General features: G+C 36.1%; 2 pseudogenes and 3 gene segments (V, D, J or C); 3 read left to right on the top strand and 2 right to left on the bottom strand.

The window, feature by feature from the left end:
- Positions 1–192: 192 nt before the first annotated feature.
- On the top strand, positions 193–3,388 carry LOC148156533 (Ig kappa-b4 chain C region pseudogene; annotated as a pseudogene). The gene is made up of 3 exons (XR_015764572.1): positions 193–308; positions 1,645–1,766; positions 2,922–3,388. The product of XR_015764572.1 is annotated as an Ig kappa-b4 chain C region pseudogene (transcript).
- A 747-nt stretch (positions 3,389–4,135) lies between these two features.
- Positions 4,136–5,804, bottom strand: LOC106912183 (putative non-functional immunoglobulin kappa variable 6D-41). The segment is given in 2 exon segments: positions 4,136–5,500; positions 5,670–5,804. Coding segments are annotated over 2 exon segments (357 nt in total).
- A 3,463-nt stretch (positions 5,805–9,267) lies between these two features.
- Positions 9,268–11,462, top strand: LOC148156532 (Ig kappa-b4 chain C region pseudogene; annotated as a pseudogene). Its single transcript, XR_015764571.1, has 3 exons — positions 9,268–9,272; positions 9,712–9,833; positions 10,996–11,462. The product of XR_015764571.1 is annotated as an Ig kappa-b4 chain C region pseudogene (transcript).
- An 849-nt stretch (positions 11,463–12,311) lies between these two features.
- LOC148156531 (immunoglobulin kappa variable 4-1-like) lies at positions 12,312–12,911 on the bottom strand. The segment is given in 2 exon segments: positions 12,312–12,661; positions 12,754–12,911. Coding segments are annotated over 2 exon segments (384 nt in total).
- Positions 12,912–14,268: 1,357 nt separating this feature from the next.
- LOC148156530 (Ig kappa-b4 chain C region-like) lies at positions 14,269–17,092 on the top strand. The segment is given in 4 exon segments: positions 14,269–14,315; positions 15,363–15,468; positions 15,803–15,854; positions 16,626–17,092. Coding segments are annotated over 4 exon segments (531 nt in total).
- Positions 17,093–18,951: the final 1,859 nt, after the last annotated feature.

Below are 18,951 nucleotides of genomic sequence, written 5' to 3'. Positions count from 1 at the left end.
GTGGGCTACAACCAGTTAGTCCTCTACTGGCCTTACAGTCAATAGTGACCGTCTGACCAAGCTGCACTGATTTGGCTGCTGATTGAGTCACAACAACATTTTGTCCATCAGATCCTGAGGAGAGAGAAGAAACTCTGGACATGAGATGGTGAAACTCAGCTACACTCCAAATGATTTTCACATGACAGAAAAATGATTTTCCTCACCCTGAGTGAAGCAGAGGAGAGTCCAGATGAGGACGCAGATCAGAGTCATGTTTCTGATGATGAGGAGGATTTCTGTGTCTCCTGCTGTGATGAAGGACAGCTGTCAGTCATCCAGTGTTCAACTGTCAGGACTATAAACTCTCCCAGAGCGCTGGAGCATGGAGCTGCTGATGCAAATCACTTTATTTAACATTTGAATGGAATCCTTTAGGTTGTTTTCTTCATAACTATTTTATTATAAACTTTCTGCTTCATAAATATTTCTCTGCTATTATAGATTTGGGTAAATTCTGGTCTCAAAAATACATTTTTCATATCCAGACATGTTTTATTGCTGATTGAGTCAAATGTTTTAATATTTAGCATCTACTTGAACATTTCTTTTTCTGTTTTGTCATTTCAAGCCTGGTCTACGTTGTAAATGAGATCTTAGATCTGAAAACGGACAATCAGTGAAGAAAAAAATATATTGTATAAAATACATTTAGAGAGGAGAAAAAAATACATGCATTCTTCATTTGAACTATTTTAAAATATGTTTTTTATTTTTGAATGTTTTGTCAAATGGTTGAATTTTATACAATAGACTGTTGAGATTCTTCAGTGTATTTAAATCACATTGCTGGATTTCAGAAAGAAAATCCTGATGACTGGCAAGAAAAGTATAAGAAATGAAAACAAACTAAGACTAAGATAGAGCTGATAACCATTTATGTTTAAATTATTTAAATTCAAAGTTTGATTTATTTAAACATTTCCTTATGTAATTGTTTAAAACCATTTGTCGTCTTAATGCAGCCGAGGTGATGAACGTTTCCCACTGATACCAAATGATTTATATTTCACTCAACACTCAAAATGTCAAAATGTATTGAAATTAATATGAACCTGATACCAAAAACATGAATTAAAGGTTTTTCTTTGTCTAAATCTAAATGAATTCAGGGAATAAAAGATTAGAACATCTTTTAATCATTCAATCATGTTTTCCATGATGAAGTATGAAGGTATCATAGTGAAGATAATTTTCATATATATATTTATCAGACTGAAACCTGGATGTCAAAGGTCAAAGTTCAGTCATGGTGTTTCCTCAGTGTATACATTGATGCTCCCGCCCCCCAACTCAGGAGAAATAGAATCAAAGGAAACAGTCTTGTGTGGCAAAGTTTCTGGTAAAACGTTTCAAAATGTCTGTAATAAAGTTATCATATATTGATGAGGATTATGTCTCCACCAGGTTAGTTTTTATTTCTTTGCTCACGTCTCTCCCTGAATAAGTGTTAAAATATGAATGTTTTGTGGTGGAACATTCCCTTTTTATAACAAGAACATTTATGAGGAATAAACCAGAATTAGTGGCTGCTGATGTCAGAAACAATATAATTAATAAATATATTTTCCAGCTGTGTTTTGCAGGTTGAAACTGTTGATTTAGAGTTTGTTGTGTTCAGAGTCAGAGAGCCGTGTCTCTACAGTCAGAGGTTTTTGTACGACGACTCAACCAGTTTGTATCACTGTGGTACACGTTTGGTGGAGGAACCAGGCTGGATGTTGGAAGTAAGTTCAATATTTCATATATTTATTATAATATGAGCGGCACATTGATGTTAGGTTGATGAACAAACTAGAACAAATGAAGATGTCCATCATTTAGGTTTTTATTAATTTGCTTCAGTCGGTGATGAAAACTGCAGGTTGGGTCAGTAATTAGAATCATTGAGAGAGAATAAATTATTATTTTATTTCTGGTAAAAAGGTTTTTATTGATTATATGAAGGGAAAATATAATTTAAGCCTCATTTAGTGTTTTCAGCCAGAACCAGTTTGTTGTGTTCAGAGTCAGAGAGCCGTGTCTCTACAGTCAGAGGTTTTTGTACGACGACTCAATTAGTTTGTATCACTGTGGTGGACTTTTGGTGGAGGAACCAGGCTGGATGTTGGAAGTAAGTTTATTAATATTTAACATTTATTGTCAGATAAATTATGAGAATGATCGTAAAAGGATCTTGTAGGATGTTTGAAATCATTTATATTTTAAGCCCTTTTTAAGGAAATGTGAACTTCACATTTCTGTCTCACTAATTTAATGTGATAAAATATTGAAACATTTCTGAACATGTTATTTTTAAACTTTTTATTTTATGTATTTAAACAGGATGAATGTCACATAAAATAGAAAAATTAATGAAATATCTCAAAATATTTACTGATGACATTTATATTGTAGTTTTAAAATTGCTGTGAGACATTATATATTATTTTTTAAATTATATTAATTGTCATTAATGCCCAACAGCTGATTTGCTTTAAGAGTTATTATGAACATTTTTTTGTTTTCTTCTGTTTATTACTTAAAGATTGAAACATTTTCAGGTAAGATGAGCATCAGATAGTTTTTTCATTTTTAGTAATTATATTATTTAAGATTTAATTTAATTTATAATGACAGGGAGGGAAAGTAGAGCTGAGTTTATGTTTAATCTTCTAGTTGAATGTATTTCAGGTGACATGAGGACTCTGTGTGCTGATATGCATGAGTTCACAGTAAAGGGAAGTGAAACAGTGTGAGGGAGAGACTGGTGGAGCAGAGAAAATGTTCAGCTGAAGAATCTTAAAGAAAGTCATTTCTCCCCCAGTAAAGATGTTCCAGTTTCTGCTGTCTGGTTAACAGGTGTGTGGTTCCTGTTCTCTAACCTGATTGGTGTCTCCTAGGTGATACCCGCCCCACCCTGACAGTGCTGCCCCCCTCCAGTGTGGAGCTGCAGCAGCAGCAGGTTACCCTCATGTGTCTGGCCAACAAGGGCTTCCCCTCAGACTGGACTCTGTCCTGGAAGCTGGACGGCAGCAGCAGCAGCAGCTTGGAGCAGAGCAGGAGCCCCGGGGTGCTGCAGAATGACGGCCTCTACAGCTGGAGCAGCACCCTGAGGCTCCCTGCAGACCAGTGGAGGAAGGTGGGCTCTGTGACCTGTGAGGCCTCCCAGGGCTCCCAGTCTGCAGTCACAGAGACACTGAGGAGAGACCAGTGCTCCCAGTCCTGACCTGACTCTCTGAGACTCTGATACTGGCTTTAATCTGTCACTGCTCTCACTCTTTCTCTGCTGATTCTTCTCTATTTTCACTGAGTCATGTTTGCTTTGTCATGTTGGTCACTGTTCAGATAATAAATATTTACTCATCAACTTCTGGTGTTCATCTGCTTTTTATCGATTTTAAAGTTAGTCTGAATTCAGTGTTTATATGTCAAAACTATCATATTTTTCTCATCAAACCAGAGAGTGGAGTTTACTACTGTTGGGTCATCTAAGATTTTTAAGCAATTCTTGCAGAGTTTTATATTTAACACACAAAACTATTTTATAACTCAATGTTTTAAAAACATGGCGTCACATTTTGCTCATGTTCTATTGCTGTCTTTATATTGCTGTCTTTATTGTTGCTGTTTTAGCAAAATAAGTTGGTTTGCTTTATAATAGATTACAGTGATTCTTGAGAATAGGGAGCAGAACTAAACACATTATAATAGTTTAAAACAATTAAAGAAATACCAAAATTATATATTATGACAATTAAGTATAAATAGTCATATAAATAATTATAAAAGTATCGATAAATTTTATTAAAAATAAGTTGTTAGATATTTTCCAACTCCGTTGAAATTTGTCCTTAGTTTTTGTCAACACCGTCAGACATGAAAAGAATGTAAAAAAAATCAGGCATTATTGGGGGGCACCAGAACTTCTGAGGACCCCATGACGTTGTCTTTTCTCTTCCTTTGCTAAGAGGGCTAGTTAGCGCTGGTTAGCTTAAGTTATTCTTTAGTTTTTTCTTCTTTTCATTCATAAGTTGTTTGTCACAACCATGATGTGTCAACTTCATAACTGACAATTTTTACACCTTTGATGAAATTTTGTGAAATAAAAGCTTAATTTTGGTAAACTGTAAAGATTTCATGGACCTGATGAGCTACAATATGGCCTCCTTCAGAATAACATCATATAAATTGAGGTAGTTTGGCTTTTTGTCAACTCCGTCAAATCCATCAGAGTTTTTGTGATTCTTTCAGTGAAATTGTTGTCAAATCTCACTTAAATGTGCAATTAATTCATTTTAATGTATTTTACATAAATTACATTACTTCACATGTACCAAGTTTTTCATTTTATTCACTAGTTTGTCACCACCTTCAGTTCTGTGTCAACTTCGTCATGCACTGTCAACTCCGTCAGATGGACTTTTTGTTGTTTTTGGTTTTAAATATTTATTTTGTTTCTTGAGAAGCATTTGTCTGTAAAAATGAGTAAAAATATCACTAATAGGGTCATTAAAAATTATTTTATATTTATTTTTGTCAAATGGTGATGACAAAGTTTTGGGTCAGGTCGATTAATTTTTTTTTTTTTTTTTTTAATTCCAACTGGGAGCCTGTACCTTAGCATCTTTACATTTCCTAAACATTATTTGTCATATTTGCATACATAAGGTTGAGAAATAAAATAAATAAAAATATGGGAAAATTAAAACCCATTTTGCCCTATTCTCAAGAATCACTGATTATCATGGCTAATTAAATTTATTAGGTCATTTGACCAAAAATATGTTTCAACCATTTTTTGTATTACGGCTCTAAAAGTTTGGAACAGACAAAAATCACATCACTGTCATGTTTCACATCGTGAATCACTAAACTCAAGTAGAGTTAAAGAAATGTTTCTAATCTATCTTAAAAGCTTGACTATGTGAACAATTTCTAATTATTACATGAATTTTGTGTCACTTTGTTCTTTTTCTTTTTTCAGTCCAAACTTATCATTCTATATGATTTATTCATAGGATTTAAAAAAACAAAGAAAAACTATTGGTTTTTGAATTCTACTCAATTAAGGACTGAACATTTCTTAAAACTTTTACTCTTGTAGTTTCCTTGCAGCTGTTGAGTCGGATCAGTTCCTCTCCAGCTGAGGGAGGTTTTTGTACGACGTTCTATCACTGTGTGAACGGTGTGTCATAACCCTTCTGACAGTAATAAACTCCTGAATCTTCAGCCTGAACTCCACTGATGGTCAGAGTGTAATCAGAACCAGATCCACTTCCACTGAAACGAGCTGGAACTCCAGACTGACGAGTTATGGCTAAATAGATCAGGAATTTAGGAGCTTCTGCTGGTTTCTGAAGGTACCAGTGGAGGTTGTTACCAACACCTGAACTGGTTTTACATCTGATGGAGACAGTTTGTCCTGGAGCAACAGACTGAGATCCAGGAGTCTGAGTCAGGATGATGTCTCCTGATGAACCTGGAAAACATGAAAAACATCCATTTAGAAAAATTATGTTTGATTACAAATTATTGATAATCTGTGAATAGATAAAAGAAAATATTAACATCTTGTTTCAATATTTCTCCATGACAGCAGAATTTTAATTATCGTTCTTCCTCAAACCAAGTTCCTATCAGAGTCTCACCCTGAACCAGGAGCCCCAGGATGGTCAGCAGTAGAGTCAGTGACATCATCGTTGTGCTGCTGGTGTGTCAGTGGCTCTGAAAGGCCTGGACAGCCACTGATCAACTCTGACCTCTTAACAGCTGCAGCAGAGAGGCAGGACACATATGCAAACACACAGAGTCAGTCAGCTGGAGCTCAGCTGGCTGCAGGTTTCCTCCTCACTGATGATAATGTCAAGAAATATCGAAGTGTCTCTCATTATAACCACATTATATTTTTCTAATATGTGTCATTAAAGTTATATATCAGTTTTTCAGGTAGCAGTAATTTGTAGTATCAGTTAAAGAGAGTAATAATTTATTTTATATAAATTTTGCTGTGAGGTCATTAATCTGCAGATCTACTTGATAACATTTCTAACTGAAAAAACATCATCAAGTGTTTTGTCACCTTTATAACTCTTAAATATCAGAACCTTCTTAATTTCTGTGATATGAATAGTTGATGTGATTCCATTTGACTGCACAAAAGAAAATCTAATTTCATTGAGATCATTTATAAAATGTGTTCTGCTTTAAGTCTTTTCAGATCATAGATGTAAAAATGATTAAAAATGATTCTTCAAAACTGTGTGTCAGATGAGAAGTAATAAGAATTGACCCTTATTATAATAAATCCAGAATCAAGCATTAATGAATGAATTTTTTCCAATATTTTCCTGAGTACATTTTTGTAATTTACTAAGTTTGCCATATTTTCCTGTGTCAAACTTACTAAGTTATTTTAACCAGGGCTAACACAACAATAAAGATTCTGATGGAATTTATTTTTCCTGTTTTTGTAGGAGCTGAAATACTATTTAAAGGAGTTGTTTTCGGGAAAGATTTTGGCTTCGCACTAGGTCAACCTGATCGAATTCTTTCCTTCCATTTGCGTGCGAAGCGCAAATGGAGCCAGAATTTACTGGAAAGGATGTCTGTTTGTGCAAGATAAAATCAACAATTTGAGATAAATTGTCCTATTCAGCAATTCTGAAATGGAGCAGATGTTGAGTTCGTGAGGTCCAAAATATTTTAAAGGTCGCCCAATACACACTCAGTATAAAGCGTGCCAGAATCTTTCTGCAAAACAACAGTAGCACGCCATTGGTTGAAACTTTCCAACACACACACTGATGAAGATGGAAAAGTATAAAACAGGTCGAGATTAAGACTTCGGGGAGATTTTTTGTGACAAGACGATGACGATGAAGATTTTGTACTGAACTGAAGAAACTGTAAAGAGGAATCCGTGGTAGTGTAATAAATCTCCGGCTCATCTATGGCCTAGCAGCAAGAACTACGTCTCTGTGCGTTATTTCTTTTACTTAGATATCTAAGAGTATAGCCACCTTTCTAATCCTCAATATTTTTCCCTCATGTGGCTATGAGAATAAATCTGGTTAATTGTTTAATAATTATTAAAATACATGTTGGTGTTATTGCCAGTTTTCTTTGATCTCATGTTATATTGTTTAAAGTAAAAACATGGAAAATATTTTGTAACTTTTCAAAAGTCAAAGTTACTTCAACTGGACTCGGCAGGTTTCCTCCTCCCAGCTGGAACACTGCTGATTATGTGGATCAAAATCTAATATTTTCTGTCTTCATGGTGTTTTCTTTACAGCCCTTAAATACCAGAACTTTCCTAATTCATGTGATCTGAAATGATGATGTGCTTCCATTTCATTAATTGCCCAAAATATCTAATTTCATTCTGGTCATTGAATGTTTTCTACAAATGAAAACATTTGTTTTTAAATTAGATTTATTACATCTTATATCATAGATGTAAAAAATGATTGAAAATGATTAAAAACTTAATGTTTCAAATGAGTAGTAGCAAGAATTTCCCTGCTGCTGCTTCTGTTTACTATATATCTGATCTATAAAGTGTGTTTTCAGCGTGTGTGTGTTCAGTGAACTGCATCAGTCTCTGCTGCAGATTCCAGCTGCAGAACAAAGTTCAGTTTCTGTTCAGACTGAGGGAGGTTTTTGTACGATGATTTTTCATTGTGTGAACAGATCACCATTATGAAAACTCAGACAGTAATAAACTGCAGCATCTTCAGCCTGAACTCCACTAATGGTCAGAGTGAAGTCTAATCCATTTCCTGCTCCACTTCCACTGAATCTGGAGGAGATTCCTGAAAATCTGGATGATGTGTAGTAGATCAGAGCTTTAGGAGCTTCTCCAGGTTTCTGATGGTACCAGGACAGGCAGTAACCAGACGGGGAACTACAGAGATATACTTGTCTACTGGCCTTACAGTCAATAGTGACCGTCTGACCAAGCTGCACTGATTTGGCTGCTGATTGAGTCACAACAACATTTTGTCCATCAGATCCTGAGGAGAGAGAAGAAACTCTGGACATGAGATGGTGAAACTCAGCTACACTCCAAATGATTTTCACATGACAGAAAAATGATTTTCCTCACCCTGAGTGAAGCAGAGGAGAGTCCAGATGAGGACGCAGATCAGAGTCATGTTTCTGATGATGAGGAGGATTTCTGTGTCTTCTGCTGTGATGAAGGACAGCTGTCAGTCATCCAGTGTTCAACTGTCAGGACTATAAACTCTCCCAGAGCGCTGGAGCATGGAGCTGCTGATGCAAATCACTTTATTGAAGATTTGGTTGCAAAACAGAAAAATACAGAATTTGTAGTTTATTCCTATTTTATTATAAACTTTCTGCTTCACAAATATGTCTCTGCTGTCATATTTGGATAAATTCTGGTCTCAAAAATACACTTTTCAAATCCAGACATGTTTTTTTATTATTGCTGATTTAAATGAGTCAAATATTTTAATATTTAGTTTGTGCCTGTAAATTATTTTTTCTGTTTTGTCATTTCAAACTCTGTTGACGTTGTAAATTAGATCTTTGATCTCCAAAGTGACAATCTGTATATAAAAAGATGTTTTGTATCAATAAAATTACATTTAGAGAGGAGAGAAGATAACACGTATTTTTGGTGTAATTTACTTAAAAATAATTTTTATTAGCTTTTGAATGTTTTGTCAAATGCTTAAATTTTATTCAATATACTTTTGAGTTTCACAGGTTCCAAAGTAAAATAAATTGAAATCACACTGGTGAACTTTAGACACAAAGTCTTTACTTTTAAGTTTTCATATATGATTGGCACAAATAGTACAATAAATAAAAACAAACAAACTGTTGGATAAAGCTGATAACCATTTCTGTTCAAATAATTTAAAATAAAAGGTTGATTATTTAAACATGTCATTGTGAAACTACTTGAAACCATTTGTCGTCTTAATGCAGCCGAGGTGATGAACGTTTCCCACTGACAGCTGATTTATGATCCACACATAGAAAATATCAAAATGAAGATGTTCTGTTCTCAGTCAGGCCCAGTTAGACCCAAATGAGCTCAGTTGTTTATGGAATAGATGAATTTAAATCCATTGTATGCGCTACATTTAATGAAAATATTAATTAATATTAACCTGATACCAAAAACATGAATTAAAGGTTTTTTTTCCAAATGTAAATGAATTAAGGGAGTAAAAGATTAGAGCATATTTTAATCATTCAATCATGTTTTCCATGATGAAGTATGAAGGTATCATGGTGAAGATTATTTTCATATATATATTTATCAGACTGAAACCTGGATGTCAAAGGTCAAAGTTCAGTCATGATGTTTCCTCAGTGTATAGATTGATGCTCCCGCCCCCCAACTCAGGAGAAATAGAATCAAAGGAAACAGTCTTGTGTGGCAAAGTTTCTGGTAAAACGTTTCAAAATGTCTGTAATAAAGTTATCATATATTGATGAGGATTATGTCTCCACCAGGTTAGTTTTTATTTCTTTGCTCACGTCTCTCCCTGAATAAGTGTTAAAATATGAATGTTTTGTGGTGGAACATTCCCTTTTTATAACAAGAACATTTATGAGGAATAAACCAGAATTAGTGGCTGCTGATGTCAGAAACAATATAATTAATAAATATATTTTCCAGCTGTGTTTTGCAGGTTGAAACTGTTGATTTAGAGTTTGTTGTGTTCAGAGTCAGAGAGCCGTGTCTCTACAGTCAGAGGTTTTTGTACGACGACTCAACCAGTTTGTATCACTGTGGTACACGTTTGGTGGAGGAACCAGGCTGGATGTTGGAAGTAAGTTCAATATTTCATATATTTATTATAATATGAGCGGCACATTGATGTTAGGTTGATGAACAAACTAGAACAAATGAAGATGTCCATCATTTAGGTTTTTATTAATTTGCTTCAGTCAGTGATGAAAACTGCAGGTTGGGTCAGTAATTAGAATCATTGAGAGAGAATAAATTATTATTTTATTTCTGATCAAAAGGTTTTTATTTATTATATGAAGGGAAAATATAATTTAAGCCTCATTTAGTGTTTCAGCCAGAACCAGTTTGTTGTGTTCAGAGTCAGAGAGCCGTGTCTCTACAGTCAGAGGTTTTTGTACGACGACTCAATTAGTTTGTATCACTGTGGTGGACTTTTGGTGGAGGAACCAGGCTGGATGTTGGAAGTAAGTTTATTAATATTTTACATTTATTGTCAGATAAATTATGAGAATGATCGTAAAAGGACCTTGTAGGATGTTTGAAATAATTTATATTTTAAGCCTTTTTAAGGAAATGTGAACTTCACATTTCTGTCTCACTAATTTAATGTGATAAAATATTGAAACATTTCTGAACATGTTATTTTTCAAACTTTTTATTTTATGTATTTAAACAGGATGAATGTCACGTAAAATAGAAAAATTAATTAAATATCTCAAAATATTTACTGATGACATTTATATTGTCGTTTTAAAATTGCTGTGAGACATTATATATTATTTTTCAAATTGTATTAATTATCATTAATGCCTATAGCTGATCTGCTTTAAGAGTTATTATAGTTATTATGAACATTTTTTTGTTTTCTTCTGTTTATTCCTTAAAGATTGAAACATTTTCGGATAAGATGAGCATCAGATAGTTTTTTCATTTTTAGAAATTATATTTTTTAAGATTTAATTTAATTTATAATGACAGGGAGGGAAAGTAGAGCTGAGTTTATGTTTAATCTTCTAGCTGAATGTATTTCAGGTGACATGAGGACTCTGTGTGCTGATATGCATGAGTTCACAGTAAAGGGAAGTGAAACAGTGTGAGGGAGAGACTGGTGGAGCAGAGAAAATGTTCAGCTGAAGAATCTTAAAGAAAGTCATTTCTCCCCCAGTAAAGATGTTCCAGTTTCTGCTGTCTGGTTAACAGGTGTGTGGTTCCTGTTCTCTAACCTGATTGGTGTCTCCTAGGTGATACCCGCCCCACCCTGACAGTGCTGCCCCCCTCCAGTGTGGAGCTGCAGCAGCAGCAGGTTACCCTCATGTGTCTGGCCAACAAGGGCTTCCCCTCAGACTGGACTCTGTCCTGGAAGCTGGACGGCAGCAGCAGCAGCAGCTTGGAGCAGAGCAGGAGCCCCGGGGTGCTGCAGAATGACGGCCTCTACAGCTGGAGCAGCACCCTGAGGCTCCCTGCAGACCAGTGGAGGAAGGTGGGCTCTGTGACCTGTGAGGCCTCCCAGGGCTCCCAGTCTGCAGTCACAGAGACACTGAGGAGAGACCAGTGCTCCCAGTCCTGACCTGACTCTCTGAGACTCTGATACTGGCTTTAATCTGTCACTGCTCTCACTCTTTCTCTGCTGATTCTTCTCTATTTTCACTGAGTCATGTTTGCTTTGTCATGTTGGTCACTGTTCAGATAATAAATATTTACTCATCAACTTCTGGTGTTTATGTCCTTCAGTTTCTTCATTTTAATTTATGCATTTTAACATTTTCTATATCAGCCTCAGATTAAGATTAATTGTCTTAAATATAAAACTATCATGAATTTCAAATCATTTGGTGAAATGTTTTGAATCAAACATATGAATCCAGTCAGTTAGAAATATATTTATAAAACTATTGAATTACAAAATACTGAGATTCTGTCAGACCAGACATATTTTACAGACGTTCTTTGCTGTTTAATTGATTAAATCATTTCAGGGGAAAAATACTCATCAACTTCTGGTGTCCACCTACTTTCTTAAAGTTTGAGACAACTAGCTGTTGTTTTTCATGAACTTTAATCTACCGCCATCTTGTCTAATTGTACAATAGTAAAACATGACCAAAAAAATATAATTCTACTGGTTTTATTGACTCTAAAATGTATCAGCAAATAAAGATAATTTCTTTATAGCTTTTTATAAAATTAGGTTTGACTGTTTTTATTTTATTTGAATATTTAGTGTCGAGTAGAGTTAAAGTAATGTACTGAATGTCTGTAAAGCACTCAGCTATGTGAAGACATTTAAATGATTATTGTTTTAAAACACATTTTTTCTAACTCACCACTCTCTCTGCTTCTGATTTAATCTGAAACTAATGAATATAAAATAGTCAGTGACAAAAGCAAATGGGTGAATAAATAAAAATGGAAACACTGACTATGTTTTTATTAGAGTTTGACTTTTAGTAAAGTGTATTGAAATTAAATACTGTGTGATCAACGTTTGTGTTCAGTGAACTGTATCAGTGTCTGATGCAGAGCAAAGTTCAGTTTCTGTTCAGACTGAGGGAGGTTTTTGTACAATGATTTTTCACTGTGTGAACCCATAACCACTATGATAACTCTGACAGTAATAAACTCCTGCATCTTCAGCCTGAACTCCACTGATGGTCAGAGTGAAGTCTAATCCATTTCCTGCTCCACTTCCACTGAATCTGGAGGAGATTCCTGAAAATCTGGATGATGTTCTGTAGATCAGAGCTTTAGGAGCTTCTGCAAGTTTCTGGTGGTACCAGGACAGGTAGTACTGTGAACCAGAACGGTGAGCTACTTGTCTACTGGCCTTACAGTCAATAGTGACCGTCTGACCAAGCTGCACTGATTTGGCTGCTGATTGAGTCACAACAACATTTTGTCCATCAGATCCTGAGGAGAGAGAAGAAACTCTGGACATGAGATGGTGAAACTCAGCTACACTCCAAATGATTTTCACATGACAGAAAAATGATTTTCCTCACCCTGAGTGAAGCAGAGGAGAGTCCAGATGAGGACGCAGATCAGAGTCATGTTTCTGATGATGAGGAGGATTTCTGTGTCTTCTGCTGTGATGAAGGACAGCTGTCAGTCATCCAGTGTTCAACTGTCAGGACTATAAACTCTCCCAGAGCGCTGGAGCATGGAGCTGCTGATGCAAATCACTTTATTTAACATTTGAATGGAATCCGTCAGATTGGGTTTTATAAGTTTTTGTTATTATAAAACTTTTGCTTCATAAATATTTCTCTGCTATTATAGATTTGGGTAAATTCTGGACTGAGAAATACATTTTTCATATCCAGACATGTTTTATTGCTGATAGAGTCAAATGTTTTAATATTTAGCATCTGCTTGTAAATTTCTTTTTCTGTTTTGTCATTTCAAACCTGATCTATGTTGTAAATGAGATCTTAGATCTGAAAACGGACAATCAGTAAAGAAAAATATGTTTTGTATAAAATACATTTAGAGAGGAGAAATAAATACATGTATTCTTCGTTTGAACTATTTTAAAATATTTTTTTATTATTCAATGTTTTGTCAAATGGTTGAATTTTATGCAATAGACTGTTGAGATTCTACAGGGTATTTAAATCACATTGCTGGATTTCAGAAAGAAAATCCTCATGATTGGCAAGAAAAGTATAAGAAATGAAAACAAACTAAGACTAAGATAAAGCTGATAACCATTTCTGTTTAAATTATTTAAAATTAAAGGTTGATTATTTAAACAATTCATTGTGAAATTACTTGAAACCATTTCAATCTGGAAAGACTCAGACGAAGAAAAAGGAACAATTAAAAGATTTAATGACAGCAATGAATAACAGTTCTTTGGCGCTCGGGCCCCGGCAGCTGATCTGAGCTGAGATTTGACGTGCTCTCCCCCCAAAAAGGGGCTGAGGCCGGGGCCGAGGCCCAAAGAAAAGGGGGGACCTAAAACTTGTGAGCTGGCTTGAGGGTGCGGAGAAACATCACAGTACTGGTAGTCGCCAAACGAGTGCAGAAGTCTAGAAGGTGAGAAGCTGGTAGGAGGAATCAAATTTGATTGCTAGAGGGGTTTTCATAATATCATGAAGCCCATTCGAAGAATGCAGGCATGCTAAGAGAAAGGCTGAAAAATACCAGGCAAGAGAGTGAAGGATAGTTGAAGGCGGGAGCCAGGCAGGAGATGGGATCAGTTTCGGGGGACACAATCGCCTGGAGACAGGCTGGAGGATAGGTGCCCGCTGTAAGGGAGCCCTGCTGAAAAATATGAGCGAAGACCAACTGAGACATGGGCCAACAATGAGAGGAAGGCCAGGACATGGGCCAGCCGTAGGGGCAGGCCATGCTGGGACATGCTGAAAAACTCAGACGTAAAAATTAACAATTGAAGATTTAATGGCAAAATTAATAACGGTTCTTAGGAAATGAATGACAGTTCTTTGGCGCTCGAGCCCCGGCGGAAGATTTGAACTGTGATTTCGGGTGAACGCCCCTGACTCTGATTAGGGATGCTCTCCCCCTCAAAAGGGGCTGAGGCCAGGGCCGAGGCCCTAAGGTGAGAGGAGGGAAAGGGCAACTGATCCGCCTGAACATACTGCTGTAAACACCGTCCTATCTGAGCTCTTCACAAGAGACATGCAAAGGTAATAAAACGAAATAACACAGAGACATGAAGCAACACGGTCATATTTCTCTAAAAGCAGCAACTTTGAACCTGAACAGCTGAACCAGATCTGACACCAGAGCTGCGCTACTGTTAAGCTATGAGGCTTGTTGAGCTTCATCAGGCTTCGGAAGCTAAAGCCCGAACCGTAACCTCCCCGTTAGTCTCTGACACTAACGACTTGAACGCAGCTGGGAAGCGGCTGACGGCTTCGGTGTGGATCCTTTTATGCTGAGCTTGATTGATGATTGGACACGCCAGGTGAGGTCCAGAGCTGAGGTCGGAGATGAGCAGAACGCCAATGGGCGAACGGAGGAGATGGAGTCTTCAAGGTTGAATTTTCGCTATCAGCTACATTTGTCGTCTTAATGCAGCCGAGGTGATGAACGTTTCCCACTGACAGCTTATTTATGATCCACACATAGAAAATATCATAATGGAAGATCTTCTGTTATCAGTCAGGCCCAGTTAGACCCAGATGAGCTCAGTTGTATATGGAATAGATGAATTTATATATATTGTATGCGCTACATTTAATGAACAATCTGTGTTTAAATTAATATTAGCCTGATAACAAAAACATAAATGAAAGGGTTTTTCTCTAAATGTAAATGAATTCAGGGAGTAAAAGATTAGAACATCTTTTAATCATGCAATCATGTTTTCCATGCTGACGTATGAAGGTATCATAGTGAACATTATTTTCATATATATATTTATCAGACTGAAACCTGGATGTCAAAGTTCAATCCTGATGTTTCCTCAGTGTTAAAATATGAATGTTTTGTGGTGGAACATTCCCTTTTTATAACAAGAACATTTATGAGGAATAAACCAGAATTAGTGGCTGCTGATGTCAGAAACAATATAATTAATAAATATATTTTCCAGCTGTGTTTTGCAGGTTGAAACTGTTGATTTAGAGTTTGTTGTGTTCAGAGTCAGAGAGCCGTGTCTCTACAGTCAGAGGTTTTTGTACGACGACTCAACCAGTTTGTATCACTGTGGTACACGTTTGGTGGAGGAACCAGGCTGGATGTTGGAAGTAAGTTCAATATTTCATATATTTATTATAATATGAGCGGCACATTGATGTTAGGTTGATGAACAAACTAGAACAAATGAAGATGTCCATCATTTAGGTTTTTATTAATTTGCTTCAGTCAGTGATGAAAACTGCAGGTTGGGTCAGTAATTAGAATCATTGAGAGAGAATAAATTATTATTTTATTTCTGATCAAAAGGTTTTTATTTATTATATGAAGGGAAAATACAATTTAAGCCTCATTTAGTGTTTTCAGCCAGAACCAGTTTGTTGTGTTCAGAGTCAGAGAGCCGTGTCTCTACAGTCAGAGGTTTTTGTACGACGACTCAATTAGTTTGTATCACTGTGGTGGACTTTTGGTGGAGGAACCAGGCTGGATGTTGGAAGTAAGTTTATTAATATTTAACATTTATTGTCAGATAAATTATGAGAATGATCGTAAAAGGATCTTGTAGGATGTTTGAAATAATTTATATTTTAAGCCCTTTTTAAGGAAATGTGAACTTCACATTTCTGTCTCACTAATTTAATGTGATAAAATATTGAAACAATTCTGAACATGTTATTTTTCAAACTTTTTATTTTATGTATTTAAACAGGATGAATGTCACGTAAAATAGAAAAATTAATTAAATATCTCAAAATATTTACTGATGACATTTATATTGTAGTTTTAAAATTGCTGTGAGACATTATATATTATTTTTCAAATTGTATTAATTGTCATTAATGCCCAACAGCTGATCTGCTTTAAGAGTTATTATGAACATTTTTTTTGTTTTCTTCTGTTTATTACTTAAAGATTGAAAAATTTTCAGGTAAGATGAGCATCAGATAGTTTTTTCATTTTTAGACATTATATCTTTTAAGATTTTATTTCATTTATAATGACAGGGAGGGAAAGTAGAGCTGAGTTTATGTTTAATCTTCTAGCTGAATGTATTTCAGGTGACATGAGGACTCTGTGTGCTGATATGCATGAGTTCACAGTAAAGGGAAGTGAAACAGTGTGAGGGAGAGACTGGTGGAGCAGAGAAAATGTTCAGCTGAAGAATCTTAAAGAAAGTCATTTCTCCCCCAGTAAAGATGTTCCAGTTTCTGCTGTCTGGTTAACAGGTGTGTGGTTCCTGTTCTCTAACCTGATTGGTGTCTCCTAGGTGATACCCGCCCCACCCTGACAGTGCTGCCCCCCTCCAGTGTGGAGCTGCAGCAGCAGCAGGTTACCCTCATGTGTCTGGCCAACAAGGGCTTCCCCTCAGACTGGACTCTGTCCTGGAAGCTGGACGGCAGCAGCAGCAGCAGCTTGGAGCAGAGCAGGAGCCCCGGGGTGCTGCAGAATGACGGCCTCTACAGCTGGAGCAGCACCCTGAGGCTCCCTGCAGACCAGTGGAGGAAGGTGGGCTCTGTGACCTGTGAGGCCTCCCAGGGCTCCCAGTCTGCAGTCACAGAGACACTGAGGAGAGACCAGTGCTCCCAGTCCTGACCTGACTCTCTGAGACTCTGATACTGGCTTTAATCTGTCACTGCTCTCACTCTTTCTCTGCTGATTCTTCTCTGTTTTCACTGAGTCATGTTTGCTTTGTCATGTTGGTCACTGTTCAGATAATAAATATTTACTCATCAACTTCTGGTGTTTATGTCCTTCAGTTTCTTCATTTTAATTTATGCATTTTTACATTTTCTATATCAGCCTCAGATTAAGATTAATTGTCTTAAATGTAAAACTATCATGAATTTCAAATCATTTGGTGAAATGTTTTGAATCAAACATATGAATCCAGTCAGTTAGAAATATATTTATAAAACTATTGAATTACAAAATACTGAGATTCTGTCAGACCAGACATATTTTACAGACGTTCTTTGCTGTTTAATTGATTAAATCATTTCAGGGGAAAAATACTCATCAACTTCTGGTGTCCACCTACTTTCTTAAAGTTTGAGACAACTAGCTGTTGTTTTTCATGAACTTTAATCTACCGCCATCTTGTCTAATTGTACAATAGTAAAATTTGACCAGAAAAATGTAATTCTACTGGTTTTAATGACTCTAAAATGTATCAGCAAATAAAAATAATTTCTTTATAGCTTTTTATAAAATTAGGTTTGAATGTTTTTATTTTATTTGAATATTTAGTGTCGAGTAGAGTTAAAGTAATGTACTGAATGTCTGTAAAGCACTCAGCTATGTGAAGACATTTAAATGATTATTGTTTTAAAACACATTTTTTCTAACTCACCACTCTCTCTGCTTCTGATTTAATCTGAAACTAATAAATATTAAATAGTCAGTGACAAAAGCAAATGGGTGAATAAATAAAAATCAAAAAACTGACTATTTTTTTATTAGTGTTTGACTTTTAGTAAAGTGTATTGAAATTAAATACTGTGTGATCAACGTTTGTGTTCAGTGAACTGTATCAGTGTCTGATGCAGAACAAAGTTCAGTTTCTGTTCAGACTGAGGGAGGTTTTTGTACGATGATTTTTCACTGTGTGAACACGGGGTCACTATGATAACTCATACAGTAATAAACTCCTGCATCTTCAGCCTGAACTCCACTGATGGTCAGAGTGAAGTCTAATCCATTTCCTGCTCCACTTCCACTGAATCTGGAGGAGATTCCTGAAAATCTGGTTGATGTTCCATATATCAAAGCTTTAGGAGCTTCTCCAGGTTTCTGGTGGTACCAGGACAGGCAGTAACCAGACGGGTAACTACAGATCTCTACTTGTCTGCTGGCCTTACAGTCAATAGTGACCGTCTGACCAAGCTGCACTGATTTGGCTGCTGATTGAGTCACAACAACATTTTGTCCATCAGATCCTGAGGAGAGAGAAGAAACTCTGGACATGAGATGGTGAAACTCAGCTACACTCCAAATGATTTTCACATGACAGAAAAATGATTTTCCTCACCCTGAGTGAAGCAGAGGAGAGTCCAGATGAGGACGCAGATCAGAGTCATGTTTCTGATGATGAGGAGGATTTCTGTGTCTTCTGCTGTGATGAAGGACAGCTGTCAGTCATCCAGTGTTCAACTGTCAGGACTATAAACTCTCCCAGAGCGCTGGAGCATGGAGCTGCTGATGCAAAGTGGCTCAATGGAAATACTGTGACTGAGTCCAATCGAGACCTAGATTATTCTGCGGTTGCTTCATATTGGAAATTCCTGAAATCATTTTGTTATGTGTTGACAAAAAATGTCATAACGTTAAGTCATAAATTATTTTTTAAAAGGTACATCAAACATTCAGTATTATCAAGTAAAATATTTATCCCCATGACAACAAACCATCATTATACTGCATGACCTTTTTTGTTTTGCATATTTTGACTGGTATTTTGGTAATTCATCTTTAGAAAGCCTTCTTGGCATCGCCTTCATCTTTAGTTCCTTCTCCAAGTTCACAATTCTTCAAGTCCAGGCTCCAGCTTGGCCTCTCCAGAATGTTAATATTACTTCAAGTTATAAGAAACATTC

This window comes from Poecilia mexicana, unplaced genomic scaffold (genome assembly GCF_051168715.1).
Source record: "Poecilia mexicana isolate PSO_F unplaced genomic scaffold, ASM5116871v1 scaffold_11, whole genome shotgun sequence".
NCBI classification, from domain to species: Eukaryota; Metazoa; Chordata; class Actinopteri; order Cyprinodontiformes; family Poeciliidae; genus Poecilia; species Poecilia mexicana.
Note: the sequence above shows the minus strand (reverse complement) of the source record. Positions and strands in the feature narration are given on the sequence as shown.